The sequence below is a fragment of the Borostomias antarcticus genome, assembly GCF_949987555.1.
Source record: "Borostomias antarcticus genome assembly, chromosome: 3".
NCBI classification, from domain to species: Eukaryota; Metazoa; Chordata; class Actinopteri; order Stomiiformes; family Stomiidae; genus Borostomias; species Borostomias antarcticus.
The window spans coordinates 4,226,941-4,236,030 of record NC_140236.1 but is presented as its reverse complement, the minus strand read 5'-3'; the positions used below and the strand labels follow the sequence as shown (position 1 = coordinate 4,236,030).

The window sequence follows — 9,090 nt, the reverse complement described above, 5'->3', positions numbered from 1 at the left end:
AGCTCTCGGAAGTGCATCCGAAGTTCCTGTTTTCAGAGACGGTCAGCTGACCGTGCTCACCTCAGCACAAAACTATGCTTATCTCATGTCTGGAGACTATGCAACTTCTCATTTCCAGTTTTCCGAGACGTCGTCAGATGATTCCAGAAGCTTCTCGAATCAACAGAGACGTGTAGTTACATTTTCTGTCGTAGCCCAGTATATAAATACAGCTTTTAACAGACAGCTACTTGAAATGCCACTGTCATCCCATTAAAGCTGGTGGCCCTTTATTTGAGGGGATCTATAGGACCATAGATCGTATTAGGATTAGGACCATCAAAATGTGTACCGCTAATACGGTAATCGAGGGTCACAGCGAAACAAAAAAGTGGGTCAGTATACTGCAACATTAATTGACCGAGGGAGTCCCAGAACAGATTAAGTATAATCCTCACCTAGAAATTACTTTTAAGTAGATATGAACTAAAGATGCTTAGTCTAGGATTAGGGCCAGGAGTGGGGATCCTGGGGGGGGTCAGGGGGGACATGCCCCCCCCCCAATATTTGAGATCATTAAAATTGCCCCCCCCCCCCTCAATATTTAGATTGGGGTAGTGGCATTCAAATGACCATACAGCCACATAGTTAGATGCCCCCCCGCAAAATGTCAATGTAAATGTCCCCCCCCCCCCAAAGTTGGATACAGATCCCCGCCACTGATTAGGGCAATACAATATTTTAAAGAGGCTTAATTTCGTACAGCACAGCCTGTAACCTAATGAAAACTTCCCAATTCCCATAAACCCTCCAAACATTTCAACCATTCACATCATATTCCACAACTGAAATCAATACCTTTTGCAGGAAATACTTTATTGACGGCGCACCCAAACATCAATATTGATACCTGCAACTGGCTGTACCAATTTGGTTTCTCTTATTTACATGAAACAAACTCATACAAATACTTAAGTAATTCATTTCAAACTTTATAGTACATTAATTAAGATTAGATGAAATGGGAGTTTCAGATATTTTATAAAGTATGTTTCACAATAGATTTACAAAGAGAATCATGGATGAAAATGATAGCAAAAGAAATAACCAGTGATTAATTTAACTACAGCAACCAAACACTCTGTACACGCATTTTCCTAAGCATCCACATGAAGGAAATGACGATCATGTCTTTAAAAAAGTCAAATTTGCCGTGAGACAAAGACACATATATCTATTTTATTTTACAACAAAACTCTTCCAAAAGCAAAACATCAAATAAACCTGTCAGTCTATACAATAGATCCAGCCTTTGACCAGGAGATCCTCAGACAGAGAAAATAGCATAGGGGAGATGAGGAAGACACTTCTCTTCTTTTTTTCCCTCTTCGACACATCAGATATCACTTGATGTGCAGCGTCTTCTCGTGCGTTTTTAACCGCTTGCGCTTTGGCTCTACGAAGTCGTCCTCCGAGTCTTCCGTGAGTTCCTCCTCCTCTTTAGGCGGAGGCTCTGTTTCGGCCTCCTCCTCGGTGAAGGTCTGCTCAGGGTAGACCTCCAGCAACTTCTCCTCAAAGTAAGCGCTCACGGCTTTGCCGGCCTCCGCCATCTCGGAGTCCGCCTGCCAGAGAGGGGAGGGAGAGAGGGAGGAAGGGGGGTAGAATGGAAGGGGAGGGTGTGAGGAGTGGCACCATTGGACAGGGAAGGGATGACCGGGAACGTACAAAAGGGAGGAGGAGGGAGGGTGGGGAGGAGGTGAGAGAAGATTAGAGTGGGTTAACAATCCTGGTCGTTGGGTCGGTCCTGGCTGAACCTTGCTGTATTAGAGACGGCTTACCTGCACATTAATCTGTTTGTCCTCATCATAAACCTGGATTATTCGAGACATCTAAAAGGGGCAATAACAATACAATAAAGACAAAAAGACAGCAGAGGGGGGAGGGAGAAAGTTGTGTGTTTTGTTTTACAGCACAGGCAGGTTAGGTAACAACCCCGTGTGCACTGTTAAGTGCTCTCTCTAATCTTCTAAGTCTCTAGGCCTGAAGGTAGCCTACACCTCTTGCTGAACTACTTTCTTTTAATGATTTTAATTCTAATGCACTCATTTTGCAAACAAAATTGCCAAAAAAAAAACAATGTAGATCAATCTTGTAGTTACAGCTCAGTTCCAACTCAGTTCACTTTTATTTACTAGACTTATGGCATGTCCGCCGTCTGTACCGCCAGCAGATAAGACTAGGCCAGGCGAGTCCCCCCCCACCCCCCCATGGGGACCGCAGACGGTCCATTATTAGAGGAGGAGATTATTAGTAATCAGAGAGACCGATAACCGATATACATTTGCCGTGAAAATTAAAATCTTGGTGTCAAGAATACGAACTCCAACACAAAACACTGTTGAAATGCCCTTTAGACTAGAGATGTAGCCTGTGCTGATCAGATAGAGCTGTTTAGACTAGAGATGTAGCCTGTGCTGGTCAAACAGGGCTGTTTAGACTAGAGATGTAGCCTGTGCTGATCTGACAGAGCTGTTTAGACTAGAGTTGTAGCCTGTGCTGGTCAAACAGGGCTGTGGGCAAAACATTGCATGAAACCACAGCGGGGTGAACACAGACAGCGTTGGCTGCATCAGTAGCGCATTTTAAAATAAAATGAATTTGATTTGCAATTGGATTAAAAAAATACAGATACCGATAATCAGCCGGGCTGATAATCGGTCTATCCCTAGAAATACTATCCAAAAAAAGACATCACAGAAGAAGCCAATGACCAAGAGATCCTATAAGCCACACTGGGTGTTTGGGTTCGAATGCATTCAAAATAGAGATCATAAATACAGACTGAACAGAGGCATTTATACATGCAATCTGAAAAGAATCTGCAAAGGAGTTGGACTCACAAACGTATAATGTAAATAGATCAGGAAATCATACAGTGACCAATGCTTTCCAAACTGTGTATTAAGACACACAAGTATGGTTGTATAGTAAAACCAATACTAAGAAAGCAAAATATATCATACAACATCGATATATTCCGTTGTGAATGACAGCTCTATAGCACCATGGTTAAAACATTAAAGCAACCATTCCAGTAGCCATTCCCAAAGTGAGTGAGAGCAGGGAGAGCGATATTATACTCCTCTGACATTTAAAATCCAGAGTGTGTGCACACGCACGCAAAGCCATGCAAACAGTGAAATCCCCTCTGTATCGTAGCAGTGTGTTACTGCAGCCTGATGCATACATACATGTGTATGTAAGCGTGTTTTTCGTATGCATCCACACAACGCCCCTCTCTCTGGCTGTGCTCTCGTCCCCTGGCTAGGACTCATGCCACTCACCTCGTTGTAACTGGCACAGTTGCTGAAGACCAAGCGCACGTCTGACACAAACTCCTTGGGGCTCTGGTAGTGCTGGGAGTGCTTGAGCTGCAGCTTCTTCTTCACCAGCTTCAGGTCCATGGGCTTCTTGATGATTTTGTAGTAGTGAGGGACCTGGATTTACGCGAGAGGCCGTGTTACACTGGCACACTTGTGGTTCACAGGTAGAGCGAGAGCATGGGCGTTTTTTTAAGTCCTAATCAGGTACTTACTGAGGAAGAAACCTGCTCCTGGAACTCCACACTCAGCTGATTGCAAAAGACATACAGCAGGAGGCGCTCACATCTCTAGAGAGAGGAAGAGGGAGAAGGAGAAGGAGTGGATATGAAGTGGGTTCAAAACTTGGGGGCAATGAAACTTGGGTTAAAAAAAAAAGGGACATAAGCTAAATTAAAATGCATCATTCTACAGATCCTCTCATGTGAGCAGGACCTCAGCTCATTAAATATTTTGCCATTTTACCGGAGGGTTAAAATCTTCCGGACGTACACCAAACAAAAACATGAGTATTTATTTGCGAGCACGGTCTCCCCGTGCCGCGGTACTGACCCGCTGGTCCTCGGGGCCCATGGCCGGCTCCGTCTTGCCCTTCTTGCTGTGCTTCTCGTCGTCACAGTTGTACTCCAGCTCTGGGCTGGACATGCTCCGGCAGAACGTGCACATCCAGTCACCACTGAGGGACAGAACCACAGACAGAGGGGAAGGTTATTCATCCAGTCACCACTGAGACAGAACCACAGACAGAGGGGAAGGTTATTCATCCAGTCACCACTGAGACAGAACCACAGACAGAGGGGAAGGTTATTCATCCAGTCACCACTGAGACAGAACCACAGACAGAGGGGAAGGTTATTCATCCAGTCACCACTGAGACAGAACCACAGACAGAGGGGAAGGTTATTCATCCTGTCACCACTGACAGAACCACAGACAGAGGGGAAGGTTATTCATCCAGTCACCACTGAGACAGAACCACAGAGGGGAAGGTTATTCATCCAGTCACCACTGAGAGACAGAACCACAGGCCGAAGGAAGGTTATTCATCCAATCACCACTGAGAGACAGAACCACAGACAGAGGGGAAGGTTATTCATCCAGTCACCACTGAGAGACACAACCACAGACAGAGGGGAAGGTTATTCATCCAGTCACCACTGAGAGACAGAACCACAGACAGAGGGGAAGGTTATTCATCCAATCACCACTGAGAGACAGAACCACAGACAGAGGGGAAAGTTATTCATCCAGTCACCACTGAGAGACAGAACCACAGACAGAGGGGAAGGTTATTCATCCAGTCACCACTGAGACAGAACCACAGACAGAGGGGAAGGTTATTCATCCAGTCACCACTGAGAGACAGAACCACAGACAGAGGGGAAGGTTATTCATCCAGTCACCACTGAGACAGAACAACAGACAGAGGGGAAGGTTATTCATCCAGTCACCACTGAGACAGAACCACAGACAGAGGGGAAGGTTATTCATCCAGTCACCACTGAGAGACAGAACCACAGACAGAGGGGAAGGTTATTCATCCAGTCACCACTGAGACAGAACCACAGACAGAGGGGAAGGTTATTCATCCAGTCACCACTGAGACAGAACCACAGACAGAGGGGAAGGTTATTCATCCAGTCACCACTGAGACAGAACCACAGACAGAGGGGAAGGTTATTCATCCAGTCACCACTGAGAGACAGAACCACAGACAGAGGGGAAGGTTATTCATCCAGTCACCACTGAGACAGAACCACAGACAGAGAGGAAGGTTATTCATCCAGTCACCACTGAGAGACACAACCACAGACAGAGGGGAAGGTTATTCATCCAATCACCACTGAGAGACAGAACCACAGACAGAGGGGAAGGTTATTCATCCAGTCACCACTGAGAGACAGAACCACAGACAGAGGGGAAGGTTATTCATCCAGTCACCACTGAGACAGAACCACAGACATAGGGGAAGGTTATTCATCCAATCACCACTGAGACAGAACCACAGACAGAGGGGAAGGTTATTCATCCAGTCACCACTGAGACAGAACCACAGACAGAGGGGAAGGTTATTCATCCAGTCACCACTGAGACAGAACCACAGACAGAGGGGAAGGTTATTCATCCAGTCACCACTGAGAGACAGAACCACAGACAGAGGGGAAGGTTATTCATCCAGTCACCACCGAGAGACAGAACCACAGACAGAGGGGAAGGTTATTCATCCAGTCACCACTGAGACAGAACCACAGACAGAGGGGAAGGTTATTCATCCAATCACCACTGAGACAGAACCACAGACAGAGGGGAAGGTTATTCATCCAGTCACCACTGAGAGACACAACCACAGACAGAGGGGAAGGTTATTCATCCAGTCACCACCGAGAGACAGAACCACAGAGGGGAAGGTTATTCATCCAGTCACCACAGACAGAACCACAGACAGAGAGGAAGGTTATTCATCCAGTCACTGCTGGGGGACAGAGCTACAGACAGACTGAGGGACAGAACCCCTACCCCTCCCTGGTAATAGAAGTCAGTAACGATTTACAAATCGGTTAGTCGTCTTCTTATAGGAGCTCAAAGTACTAGACGGATTCAGAGAGTGGTGGTTCCAGTTAGTGAGTTAAGGGGGTAGGGTTAGGGTTAGGCGCCCCCCAAAGAGATTTTAGCCCGAGCCAAAGGAAAATCACCAGAGCCAAAATACTAAAAATTGAGAATAAAAATAGCAATTCAAATCCTCTCCAAATGTGTTTGATAGCTTGTTTCAAGTGCGGCCCATCCCTCTTTTTTTGCATTGTCCATGGTTTGGACCAATAGTAATCAATATCATTAATAGACAGGTGATCAGTATCTTAAACATTTCGTCTTCATATCCATTTTGTGTCATGTCGGGAGATTTCCCGCGATTGTGAAAAGTGAGCTCAGTCAGAACGACAGCGAAGAATACAGGCCTATACATGCTAGTAGGCATAAAACTGAGATTTCCACCCCAAAAATTGTGTGCGCGTCACCCCCCAAAGACCCATTCTGAGCCAGGAAAACCCCCCAGGGGGTAGATGACGGGCTCACCTCGGGAGGGACTTGAGTGTGGGGATGTGGCAGGTGGTGTGGAAGACCTTGGGACAGCGGTCGCAGCACAGCAGGTCCCCTCCGTTGTTGCACACGGCGCACCAGTCCTCGTTGGGGTCGTCCTCCTTCCCTTCCGCCCCGCCCTGACCGGCCTCCTTGACCGCCGGCGCTCCCCCGGCGCTCGGAGAGCGGACCGAGGGGGACTCCGACGGCTGGTCGGAGTTCCCGTTGGTTAGCGTGGGGGCGGGGGCAGGGGCGGGGGCGACGGCGGGGGCGGCGGTGGGGGCAACGGCGGCAGCGGCATAGCCGACAGCGGCGTGGCCGGCGGCGGCGTCTCCCTGACAGGACGCGGAGGTGTATGTGCCGGTCCCGTTGGAGGTCTCCATGGGCTCGCTCTTCACCAGCGCCTGGACGGCCCCTGCAGACACGGTGCCCACCACAGGGTGAGGGCTGTTCTCTGGACTGCTCATCTGGGACAAAAAAAAAGAATGTTTAAACAGGGTTTAGTTTATTATTTGCCGTATTAGCGTCAAATTTCTACAAGCAACTTTCAGTGTCACAGGCGTTTAAAAGCAGGGGAACAGACTTCCAGGGGACTGTGAAACAGATGTTATTACCATGCAGGCACTCCTCCCCTCCTTCGGTCTCTCCATCTTGACGGAAGAGGAGGTTCCCGAGCGACTGCACTTGTCCTCTAATCCGGGCTCCTGCTTCACCCTGATCTGGTCCATCGGGGCGCCCACTGGCCCAGGCCTCCCTGCGGAGCCACAGCTGACACACACACACACGGGTCACATGCACACCATGACACACACTTAGCACATTTGAATATTGAGATGTTGATGAGGAAGGCTGTGTGGGCGGAGGGGCGGGTCCTTACCTGCCTCTGCTGCCTGTACTAGATGTGCTAGAGGGCCGGACTGGTGTGTGAGAGTTTGATAAGCCTGTGTGGGAGAGAGAGAGAAACACAATCACAATCACAATCAGTTTATTGACATTTGTACTATACATACATAGGACCTTTGTTTTTGCGACACTGTGGTGCTTTACAACAATACAGCAATGGACAAGTACAAGGACAGGACTGCAAAAACTAGCATCATGGTTGCCACTGTCTCCGCCATCTTGTCCGCCGTGCCCATCCAGTATGGAGACCACCAGTTTAACCTTTTTACATTTTCAAAATGTAGGCGCGAACGGGATGAGTAAAACAAATAGTTTCCTACTCAAGCAGCCACGGCCGTCGGCGTGAAGTGTAGATGAGATACTGAGGGGAGGGGAGGCGGAGGCGGCGTGTTCTCAGTACCTGAGGAGCCGGGTGAGTGTGTGGAGGGTCCCGGGGAGGGGTTCATGTCCATCGGGATCCCCAGCATCGGCATAGTGCTGGCTGAGATGTAGCGACTCAGGAGGTTGCCGAGGCTGCTGGAGCCCGCGTCCTCCAGCTGAGGGCGCCGCAGGGCGGAGCGGCAGAGCATGTAGAGAGAGAACGAGCGTTTGTTTGTCCAGCCCGAAGCAAAGGCGTGGAGTGTGGGCGGACGTGGTGAATTTGTACTCAATTAAACCACCACTGCTGACTAGCAGTGGTTTAATACCTCAAAACCAAACATGACAGCTCTGAAAGAATTCGCCGGTTATCGTGCGCAACGCGGCGGCGGTGGCGGCGCCCCCCGTGACCGAGGGTGACGGCGCGTGACGGCAGCGTACCTGGATGGGCGGGATGTCCGGCAGGCAGGGGAGGTTCTCTGGGTTGGTGACGGAGGGGATGAGCTCGATGGCGCCCACGATGGGGCTGGCGGGGCCGCGGTGAGCGTGGGCGCTGGCCATGCTGGCGCTGGTGGGGCTGGTGGGGTTGGCGTTGTGGAGGGACGCCACCGGGAACGGCCCGGCGTGACCTGGGTTAGAATGCTACAGACGGAAGAGCGGGATCAAGGAGACAGGATAGAACCAAAAGGAGGAAGGAAGATAAATAAATAAATAAAAAAGGAAGGAAGGAAAGGTTACTAGTTGGAATTGTATTTATGTTTAAATATTTCAGAAAGGTTGGGAAAAGGATTGCTAGAACAACGCATGCTCCACAATTCTGACGCATGCTGCACAAAACACTAAGGTCAAGAAGAAAAGATGCCAAACCCCTGATTGAAGTAAGAAACGAAACCTTTGGTGGCTCATCTCAGAATCTACAGTCATCTAGACACAAAGAAAGAGTGTCCATAGCGCACATTACTCTTACCGTAACCATACTGTACACACCACACACATCATTTGCCCGACGTAAAAGATTCAATACGTTCAAAAAAGTTGACGCGTCGCGTGAGGCGAACCATAAATCGTAGTCTTTTGTACACATTAGGTTGTTTTGCGCCTGTGTCAATATTTTTTCTCCATACGACCTCGTAAATGCTATGTAAACAAATCAAATTCCCCTTTAGCTATCTTTCCATCTACATTCAATATTTATTTACATATTTAAGTTAATGTTGTTGTTAAACAAGCCTTGGCCGAGCAACTCATAAGCATAACATAACATAACATTGACTGGTTAAGCAGACAACCTCATATCACAGTCATGGTAAGTGAAGCCCGACTCCTAATGCCGGAGTTGTGAATTCCCATCTCTCGGCCCGGCAGCCGTGCGTTGTAGCCGGAGCCGAGGGCAGCG

At 48.5% G+C, this 9,090-nt stretch overlaps 1 protein-coding gene across 6 annotated transcripts in view; it reads right to left on the bottom strand.

Annotated features, from left to right (window-relative positions):
• Nucleotides 1-904: 904 nt before the first annotated feature.
• Nucleotides 905-9,090, bottom strand: part of trim33 (tripartite motif containing 33) — a gene marked incomplete at its 5' end in the record, with an annotated part of 23,857 nt that continues 15,671 nt past the window's right edge. For 2 of the 6 annotated variants that reach the window (XM_084435890.1, XM_084435886.1), the window contains 11 exons: nt 905-1,601; nt 1,818-1,868; nt 3,324-3,476; nt 3,575-3,649; nt 3,912-4,035; nt 6,432-6,901; nt 7,049-7,202; nt 7,312-7,375; nt 7,738-7,873; nt 8,136-8,336; nt 8,562-8,618. In XM_084435890.1, the coding sequence (XP_084292016.1) occupies nt 1,383-1,601; nt 1,818-1,868; nt 3,324-3,476; nt 3,575-3,649; nt 3,912-4,035; nt 6,432-6,901; nt 7,049-7,202; nt 7,312-7,375; nt 7,738-7,873; nt 8,136-8,336; nt 8,562-8,618 (1,704 nt within the window). In that variant the 3' untranslated portion in view covers nt 905-1,382. The remainder of the gene's footprint in view (nt 1,602-1,817; nt 1,869-3,323; nt 3,477-3,574; nt 3,650-3,911; nt 4,036-6,431; nt 6,902-7,048; nt 7,203-7,311; nt 7,376-7,737; nt 7,874-8,135; nt 8,337-8,561; nt 8,619-9,090) is intronic. The other 4 variants (XM_084435888.1, XM_084435889.1, XM_084435887.1 and 1 more) reach the window with 3 other exon arrangements.